This window comes from Dendrobates tinctorius, unplaced genomic scaffold, assembly GCF_039654945.1.
Source record: "Dendrobates tinctorius isolate UK_male_01 unplaced genomic scaffold, ASM3965494v1 ptg000205l, whole genome shotgun sequence".
Lineage (NCBI taxonomy): Eukaryota > Metazoa > Chordata > Amphibia > Anura > Dendrobatidae > Dendrobates > Dendrobates tinctorius.
In genome coordinates, this window is record NW_027361872.1 from 1351235 (window position 1) to 1361183 (window position 9949).

General features: G+C 39.7%; 1 protein-coding gene across 1 annotated transcript; it reads left to right on the forward strand.

Annotated features, from left to right (window-relative positions):
• Positions 1-385: 385 nt before the first annotated feature.
• LOC141057883 (homeobox protein prophet of Pit-1-like) lies at positions 386-8800 on the forward strand. The gene is made up of 3 exons (XM_073553985.1): positions 386-502; positions 5485-5726; positions 8152-8800. Exons 1-3 carry the CDS (start codon positions 412-414, stop codon positions 8545-8547), a joined length of 729 nt encoding a protein of 242 aa, XP_073410086.1. The 5' UTR covers positions 386-411; the 3' UTR covers positions 8548-8800.
• The last annotated feature ends 1149 nt before the right edge of the window (positions 8801-9949 follow it).

A 9949-nucleotide genomic window follows, 5' to 3' on the forward strand; every position in this document is an offset into this window, starting at 1 on the left:
AGTGATTATAACGGTGGTGAAAGGTCTGTGTTAGGTCAGGTTCTTCTAACATTTCCAATATGTAAAAAAAAACAAAACACAATCTTCGTTTAGACTTTTCTTTGTCCACCTTTCTCATGCCACCCACAGTCTGTTATCTCAACTGTATGCACCTTACAATGGGGAGAGCCTCCCAGCCGGCTGCAGTCAATGTCTCTGTCAGGTCAGAGGTTGCGCAGAGCCTGTTCTCTCCCTCCCTGATTAGTTTGGAGCTCCATGTAATTAGCAGGGGATGGATAGGATTGGCGGACCCATCAGACGAGGCTTGGGATGACATCACACCTGATAACTTAAAATTGTGGAAAAAAAGCAAGAGCCACAACCAAACCTCCAGCCACCGGACCACAAGCACATGAGATAAGCCAGGGCAAGATGGAGGATGCGAGAATTAAAATCCCCAAGAAGAAGTGCTCAGAATACCACGAAGTCTACACGGAGATCGCAGCAGTGACATCAACAGCCGGTGAGTGCAAGTTATGTCCAGGTACCAAGACGGCACCCGTAATTTATTATCTATTATCTATTTATCATCTATCTATTATCTATCATCTATCTATATATTTATCACCTATTATCTATCATCTATTATACATGTATTATCTATCTATTATCTATCATCTATCATCTATTATACATGTATTATCTATTATATATTTATCATCTATTATCTATCACCTATCTATAAATCTTTCTATTATCTATCATCTATTATCTATTTAGCATCTATCATCTATCTATCTATTTATCATCTATCAGGATTGCCAATTTGACATTTACATTTTTCTGGACAGCTTATCAAATAATCACAGACAGCCAAAATTGTTTTACTGACACGTTGGAAAACCATAAATAATTAATCATTAAGATTTTAAGTGATATATATCCAATGCCCAATTTTTGGATATGAAGATATCAGCTGCATTAAATGTCAATTGTAAAATTATGAGAACTACAAAATACATAATATCCTGTACAAGCGTTACTTTGTGCGGACTGTCCAGGGCAACCCTTCTATCTATCTATCTATCTATCTATCTCTCTATAATATCCGTGCATCTTTCTATCCTTATCAAATTTATTTATTTATCTATCTTATCTATATATCTATCATCTATCTTTCTATACTATCCATGTATTTATCTATCATCATCTAATCTATGCATCAATCTATCATCTATCTATTCTGTCTATCAATCTTATCTTTCTCTGTATATTATCTATTTAATCTATCATCTATTTTTCTATCTTACCTATCTATCTATCTGTGCCAATCTTGCATATATCTAATATCGATTTAAATATCTATAATTGTCTGCCTGTTACATCTTTCATTCTGCCTCAGATCTATCATGTATTCCTTCCTTCTCTCATTCCTTCCTTTCCATTCTCTGTTTTTTGGATTCCATGTGAGTCTGTGAGAAAGGCCCTTTATGAGCCTCCATATAAAGGTGAACTATGGTGTAAGCTTCATGGATCCCTTTAATAGATACCTGTCACACAGTTGTGTGCACGAGGCCTTACACTGACACACACATGCTGTTGCTCGGTTCACTCTTCCCATTGATCCATTTTACTAGAATTTACAATTAAATAAATGGGAATAAAAAAAGTGTTGCCTTCTGATCAGTGGCCGTCTAGCATGGCTATGATGCATTATGTAACTCTTATACCATTGTAATACCACTAACATAGACAAGTCCCCATAACCTGGCTGGTGATAAAAACTGGGATTTCACATCCTGACTTGTATAAACTGTCTGAAATTGTTCATAAAATCCATTTTTTTATGTATGGATTCCTGAAAATGTAAGGGTGTGTGCACACACTGCGGATTCTGCTGCGGATCAGCAGCAGTTTCTGCTGCGGTGTACAGTACCATTATTCCCTATGGGAAATGGAAACCGCAGTGCAGACGCTGCTGATTTTTCCGCACGGTTTTGCCTGCGGTTTCTAATCCACAGCGGTTTGCCATCTCCTCCATTGTGAAGATGATAAACCGCAGGGCAAAACCGCAGGCCAATCCGCAGATAAACCGCAGGTCTTTTGACCTGCAGAATTACCAGCGGATTTTGCAAAATCCACGCGGATCAATCCGCAGCAGATTCCGCAGCGTGTGCACACAGCCTAACAGTCATAACATTTCATAATCCAGACTGCAATTATTATTAAATAGATCCTGTAACCCTGATGGGGCTGGAGTACTTTCTTTGAAAATCCATAGAGTGGCTGTATAACCCATTTTGAAAGTTTTTCTGCCTAATATTTAAATGAGCATTTTTATGAGCCCCCTATATCTTAACTCATAAAATGCTCATCTTTATGTTGTGATTATATAACTTTTCTGACATGGATGTTCAAAATAAGTACACGGGTCTCATCAGGTGTAAGAGATCTATTTAACCGCTTAAGGATGCAGACAATTTTAGTTTCTGTAATGTAATTTTTTTTCTTACATTTTTTCCAAGAGCCATAACTTTTTTCATTTTTCCATTGCTATAGCCATATTAGGTACAGAACTAGTTGAAGTTTTATAAAACAGGGAAAGGAATTCTAAATTAGATAAACTAGTGAACAAATGCAATTCTGTCATTGTTTGTTGGGTTTTGTTTTTATGGTGTTCATTAAGTGATAACATGACCTGGTAACATGAGTCTCCAGGTCAGTGTGATTACAGTGATGTCACACTTGTAGACTGTTTTTTACTAATTTAGTTGTATTAAAAAAAAATTCTGATCCAAAAATTGTTTTATCACCATTTTCGGGGACCTATCATTTTTGTATTTTTCTATCGATGGAGATGCGAGGCGTCTTTTTTTCTTTGGCGCGCTGAGCTGATGCTTTTAATAGTGCCATTTTTGGGTACATATGATGTTTTGATTGCTTTTTATGGGGAAGAACAGTGACCAAAACAATGGCAATGTTGGAGTTTCAGGGTTTTTTTGTCTTTACAGAGTCTATCATATGGGTTAAATAATTTTTTTATTTTGGTAGAACTTTTACGAATGTGGAAATAACAAAAATGTTTATTATTTTAAAATTTATTTATTCTATTTTTTATATATATTTTTTAAGAACTTATTTTCATTCTTATCTGTATTTTTTATACTTCATGAGGACTTAAAACTACAAACATTGGAGTATATACTAAAAAAACTTCAGTATAGTACTTTTTAGTGAAAATCAAGGTTTCCTATGAAGCACAGCCTGTGGCTAGTCATCACTGGTGTACCAAGATGGCATCAACCTGCTGAATGCTTCTGGCTGCCATGGCAGCCCTTAGTAACTCCACCATCATGCCACTTAAATGATGCTGTCAGAGACTGATAGCATGTAAATGGTTAAACTGCAGTGACTGGAACTATGACCCATGGTTGATGTGAATAACACAGCTGTTACCTGCCCTGTATGGAGCGGGCTCAGCTCCTGAGCCTTCTTCATACATCTGTACCCACTCCATGATGTACTATTACAGGGGATAGTATTGTATACTCCATGCACTTTTAAATCTGTTGACAGTAATCAGATGTATGACGTGGCTAAATAGCTAGGACTTATTTTTACACTTTGATGGCAACTCTGATGGTATACAGTTTCTAGAAATTGTATGACACATATCACTGATGGACCACCTTAGGTTATTGCCTATAACATGTAAGATTGTTTTCATACAGGACTTCCCCACCTTAAAGTTATTGTTTTCCAATATCCATAAAAAATATAATCCCAGTCATTTCACATTGATTTCTCAGCAAATTGCACAAATCAAACTGCATACATTATTACATAGCTCTCTTGGACCAGATGAGGCTGGTGTAAATACTTTGAAAATCAGATTGGCTGTAAAAGTAACATGAGCATTTTATGAGGTCCAGCTAAATAGGAAGGTAGCTAGCATATCCATGTGTATTCATTCTCTGCCCACCGGACCTGACTGACAGCTGCAGCTTGTACTTAGCAGTGTGAGCTCTCAGCAGCAACGGGGAGGAAGGACACTGAGGAGATGTCAACATGGCCAGGTAGGTGGAGATTCAGCAGCAGGGAGGTGGAGTGTTTAGAAATTTGTTAATCAGGCTAGATGGATGAGTTTAAGCCTTCAAAAGGAATATACAGCTATTCTGACATGGATTTTCAAAGTGAGTACACCAGTCTACAGGATCTATTTAACAGTTTGTGATTTGAAATTTGATGACAGTTCGATTTAATTTATTAAAAAATTGTTATTTTTAACAGAATTGTTGCACGGAAAGGCTTCGAAAACATTGGCTTTGCAATCATATTTGGAATGAAATTTTGTAAGCTACTAATTCGCCTATTTTAGCTTTCGTTTAGTATTAGGCCTTTTGCACGCAGCCGTAAATGCTGCACTTCTTTATGATCATGATTTGATATGGATGCTTTCAGGAGGTTTTCTTTTTCTTACGGATTTTTGGAATGAATGATGAAAATAATGGAAGGCATCTTCCTTCACATGCCCTGTTAGGCTACTTTCAGATTTCCGGATTTTAAATCCAGTGGGCTGCGGTGAAAAGTTGTCAAACCGGATCCGGTAGAAGCCGCAGCCCGCCGGATCATCTGTTTTTGCCGGATACGGTGCAGGAGAGGGAGAGGGAGAGAGTCTTCGCGCATGCGCTCTGCAAAAAAGCAGTCTGGCGCTGTCAAAAAACGTTGCATGGAACGTTTTTTTGCAGACGCCGGACAGGCATTTTTTGCCATTTGCGGCAAAAGCCGGACACGCCGCATGGCCATCAGGCGCAATGCGGCGATAATGTAAGTCTATGGGAAAAAAGCCTGATCCGGTGGCAACAGGCGCCGGATCCGGCTTTTACATTTTTCGCCGCATCGCGCCTGATGCTTCAAAACGGAAATCTGAAAGTAGCCTTACAGAGAAGTACTGCTACTGGGGAAGAACGCGGCAGCACACGGAGCGCTTGTATCTCTGTTTCTTTGCTATTTTTGGATAGTCTTTTCTTATGAGCCTGCATATAACTAATTCATTCAAATGTAAATTATTTATTTAAAAAAAAAAAGTGTCTTGAGGATACTATAAAAAGTACTTAAAGGGTATTCTCAAAATTGCAAATTATCACCTATCCACAGGATAGGGGATATTTTGCTAACCGCTGGGGACCTGACAGCCGGCATCCCCAGCAATCCTAAGAATGTGGCTCAAGAACGCCAACATTGGGGCCAAGTAGTGCCCCATCCTGAAAGGAACATGCTCTCCCTTCGTTACATTCATTGTCATCCAGACTGCTGCAAATAGCCAAATGCAAGACTAACTTGCAATTTTGGGAAAACCCCTTTTAATTTAATTTTTTTTTAATTACACGACAATTATAAAATAACTAATCTGCTAATAAATTTGTGGAAATGTATTCTATAAAATTGAAGGCGTCCATTAAATATCTACCTGTGTATAACAAGGTTTTTTTCTTTACATTTTAGACATTGATAGTTCTTATAAGGGGTTTACAGATGTCACCGGTGTAGATGGCAGTTCATTACTATCATCGAATAGACATGTTCCACCCCATTATCCAACCCCAACCCGACGTAGGCACCGCACAACGTTTAGCCAAGAACAGCTGGAACATTTGGAAGCAGCTTTTAGCAAGAACCACTATCCTGACATATACTGTCGAGAGGAACTGGCCAAGATCACCAAGCTGAATGAAGCAAGGATACAGGTGAATATTCATTCATTTACAATTGTTAGGAATGTATCATGAAGTGGACTTCGTGAGTTTGGTGTGCACTTGTTTATTTTACCTCTGTTTGTCACCATCATCTCCCCTGGAACTATTGGCATCTGTTAATTTCTATATTTCTACCTTTTTGGTTCATTTTTTGCTAGAATTGTATCTATAGAAACTTAATGTTAGCCATGGGGAAAAATCATGTAGTCACAAAATTACACTATTTTAAACAGACATTGTGTCTGCCATACTTTGTGTACGTCTACAAAAACTTGGCCATTGCCGAACAACGCATAGTGTTAGAATTCTGCCTGCTGCTACCGATAGGGAAAACATAAAGAGCTATCCCATATATTTCCTATGCACTATATACAAAGGAGAAGGTGTGCAGCTTTCATTCACAGGAGGGATCTGTGCTGCTGTTCCTGCTGGATGTAGTGATATATGAAGCAGTGTAAGATGGATTCCTGTGTATTATGAAGCAGGAGGAGGATACAAGAAACAGACGCAGAAGTAAAATCTGTTCCAGCTTCTCTTCAGTGTGTTTGGGTGCAGGGGGAGGCTCAGTTAGGCCCATCTGCAAATTAGTCATTTACATGAATTTGCTCTTTTAGCAGCCATGTTCTCCTCTCGCAGATGAATCCTTTAAAAGCACATTTATCCTCCTCCATTCTCTGCACTGTGTAAGACACAGGGACATTGTATTACATGGCTGATACATAACAATATTTTGTATAAAGTTTGATGTGGGAAGCGAGGAAAACGTTACCTTGAATAGTGTTTTGCCTATACGCACGACATTGGGATGCATCGGTATCTGCCAGAGAAAAGAATTTTGTGCTCACCTTAGTTAAATGAAAGTAAAACCTGTATCACTATAAGGGTGTGTGCACATGCTGCGGATTCTGCTGCGGATTTGGCCCTGTGGATCCGCAGCAGAATTAGCTGCGGTGTAGAGTACCATTATTCCCTATGGGAATTAAAAACCGCTGTGCAGACGCTGCGGAATTTTCCGCGCGGATTTTGCTGTGGTTTCAAATCCGCAGAAAGAATTGCATGTCAATTCTTTCTGCGTATTCCGCAGCGTTTTGCCATCTCCTCCATTGTGGAGATGATAAACCACAGGGCAAAACCGCACATAAACCGCAGGTCTTTTGACCTGCGGATATATCTGCGGATTTTGCAAAATCCGCGCGGATGAATCCGCAGCAGATTCCGCAGCGTGTGCACACACCCTAAGAGTATGTGGCACACATTAAGTATTTGCTGAAAACATTTCTGCATGATAAAAGTGTCTCTTTGGAAGGAAAAACGCTACATGAAAAATGTGCTTTTTTTGCGTGCAATTTTCATGCGTCTCTTTTTCCCATTCGTTAGAATGAGTAATCAAAATATGAAAGAATTGAACTTCTACAGACTACAAATCTGGAAAGGAAAAAATTAAGCATGATTTTGAAATTTCTGAAATCTCGTTCACTTTGCTAGGAAGCTAAAATGCTACATTTTGTACAACAAAAAAGTGCAAAAAATACAAGAAAAAATACAGGAAAAATGCAGGAAAACAAGATGTGTGACCATAACCTAATACTGAGAAAAATCTAATTATTTGGTAATGAAATGTATTTGAAAATAGTCTTATCATTTCATCTAGTGTAATTTTTAATTTTCTTATTAGCGATAGGTTCACTTTAAGGCCGGGGTCAGACTTGTGAGAAACTAGCACGAGTCTCGCACATCAATACCCAGCACTGCCGCCAGCACTCGGGACCGGAGCGTTCAGCTGTATAGAAATACATGCAGCTGAACGCTCTGATCCGAGTGCCGGCGGCAGTGCCGGGTATTGATGTGCGAGACTCGTGCTAGTTCCTCGCAAGTCTGACCCCGGCCTAAAGGGAATGTCCACTACTTAGAAAATCCCTTCTCAATCTGAAGATTTCCCTTTCCCCCTTATAAAATAATAACAATTATACTCGCCTCCGGTGCCATTCCATCGGTGTCGGCACTGGCTCTCCTGTGGATCAAGTGACATTGTTATGTCATGCAATCCCTGCTGTCAGTCAGTGCCATCTTTACTCTCCCCGCCTTCGGATGTATCACATACATATGTAAGAAGTGGGATCTGCTGCCATCTTACTTCCTCTGGATATACAGTATGTGATAAGTCCAAATGCGGGGAGAGTGAAACGGTTGCTGATTGGCTTCAGGGATCTGATGACGTAACAAGGTCACAAGATCCCCAGAAGAGCCAGTGCTGACACTGATGGTACGGCACCGGCACCAGAGCCGAGTAGAAGTGTTATTATTTTACTGGGGGCAAAATACTGATTGAGAAGTGGTTGACAAGACGCGGACAACCTCTTAAAAGGACGGCCATTTACTATAAGTCTAATTTAAGTTTCATTTCTGTATATTTCAGGTGTGGTTTCAAAACCGGAGAGCAAAACATCGCAAACATGAAAGGACCAATCAGAAATCTGTGACAGCAAGTGGCATGATTGCCTGTAGTGGTCTTTTGCCTGGAGTATGCTCTATGTCGCCAGCGTCCCGGCAATACCAATATCCTCACACACTAAACCACATTCCCAGATTTACATCAATGACCCCTACCGGTTATCAGCCCCCATCATCTGTGGGCCAGTTCATGTGTTCCAGCACACACCCTCATATACCATCCGCCGCCCCTTCCTCCCGCCAGCATGACGACTGGTACAATTCACTTAGGTCCATCAATTCCCCAAGCACTGGATTATCATCCTCCATGATAACCTTAGCACCGATGGCCGCATTAGATCCACCCTCTCACTGGAGTTAAAAGTTGACGAATTTATGACGAGAACTTGGGCAAATGCTTCATGAAATATACTGCAAAAGCAGAATGCTTCTTCTTAGATTCTGATCTTCACTATTTTCAAGGCTAACTGCTTTCATAGAAGTGGGGCGTTACCAGCGTTTGTTTAGGCTGGAAATTTTTTATGGCGCAACCACATCACCGAAACCATCAGTGATCAACAGCACTTTGTAGGACTTTAATGGTGGCCGCTATGGTGGACCTTCGATCGGGCTGAAGTTTGGAGGACTGCTTTTCACAATAATTGACACTTCTGTCATAGAACATCCAAACATTAAAATATTACTCAATAATTGGTTATGTTTAAAGGGAAGCCATCATCAGAAAATGACCTATTGTTTAAATCAGGTTTATCTGTTACTTTATTTTCTTTATGTTTGGAAGTACTTTTTTTATTATTATTATTTTACACCATGTTGAATGGGTGCTGGAAAAAAAATTCAGGGGTGAACAAACCCTTTAAATTAAGCCATGGTTCAGCACTAGCCCATAAAGGGCTAGTCAGGTCTCATTAGACTTAATCAGGTAAAGAAAACAATCTTCTTCCTTTCTACTAGACTTTCATCACCGTTTTGGAGATTTTGACCACTTGATTATAAATGTACAGGCCTCATTTGTGAAATGTTATAAAGAAAACAAAAAAATGACCTTGTTGCCCATAGCAACCAGTCAGATTACAGCTTTCATCTTTGTTAGTGCTGGTTTAGACGTAAAAGTTGAGCTCTGATTGGTTGCTATGGGCGACATGAACAGATTTGATAAAAGGGACCCAACGGTAGAGATTTGTTAACCCTGCAAGTGCTGCACCAGGGGCATGAGATTTATTAATGCAGTTGAAGAATCTGGAGTAGGTGTGAAAATTCTCCAAAAACAAGTTAAGCTTTGCACGCAACTGAATCAGCGTCCATTTCTCATTCACAAAATACACTGATAAATAGAGAACTGTTAGGGTTTTAAAAAAAAAAAATAGCTGAATATCTTTACATTTCTCGTTTGTCACAATGTATCAGTGTAAGTAAGGGCAATGACTACAGAAGAGATCTTAGTTGCAGTGTAAAGACCCCAAAGTTGACATTCTGCCGTGTACGACCAGAAGCCACGCCCCCCGTAACCACCAATGAGTGCAGGCGTACACTGCAAACTCATGTACTCATTCGCAGTTGCAGGTGGGCGTGTCTATGCTACCGCCTATGGCAGCGCACTGTGTGACCGCGGCCTAATGAGATCACAGCGATTTCCTCCAAGTGACATTTATACACTGGAAAAAGCACCAAATGTATCCTTAACCCATAAACTCCCATGTTAAAAAACATTTACTAAAAGGTCAAGCATACGGTTTTATTACTGGATACAACACAGTGTAGTC

What these genes read in the sequence shown, in the direction of transcription:
- LOC141057883 (XM_073553985.1), top strand. Translation starts at nt 412, where the DNA reads ATGGAGGATGCGAGAATTAAAATCCCCAAGAAGAAGTGCTCAGAATAC. An exon ending in AGCAGTGACATCAACAGCCG is followed by an intron (nt 503 to 5,484) that starts GTGAGTGCAAGT and finishes TTTACATTTTAG; the next exon opens with ACATTGATAGTTCTTATAAG. An exon ending in TGAATGAAGCAAGGATACAG is followed by an intron (nt 5,727 to 8,151) that starts GTGAATATTCAT and finishes TGTATATTTCAG; the next exon opens with GTGTGGTTTCAAAACCGGAG.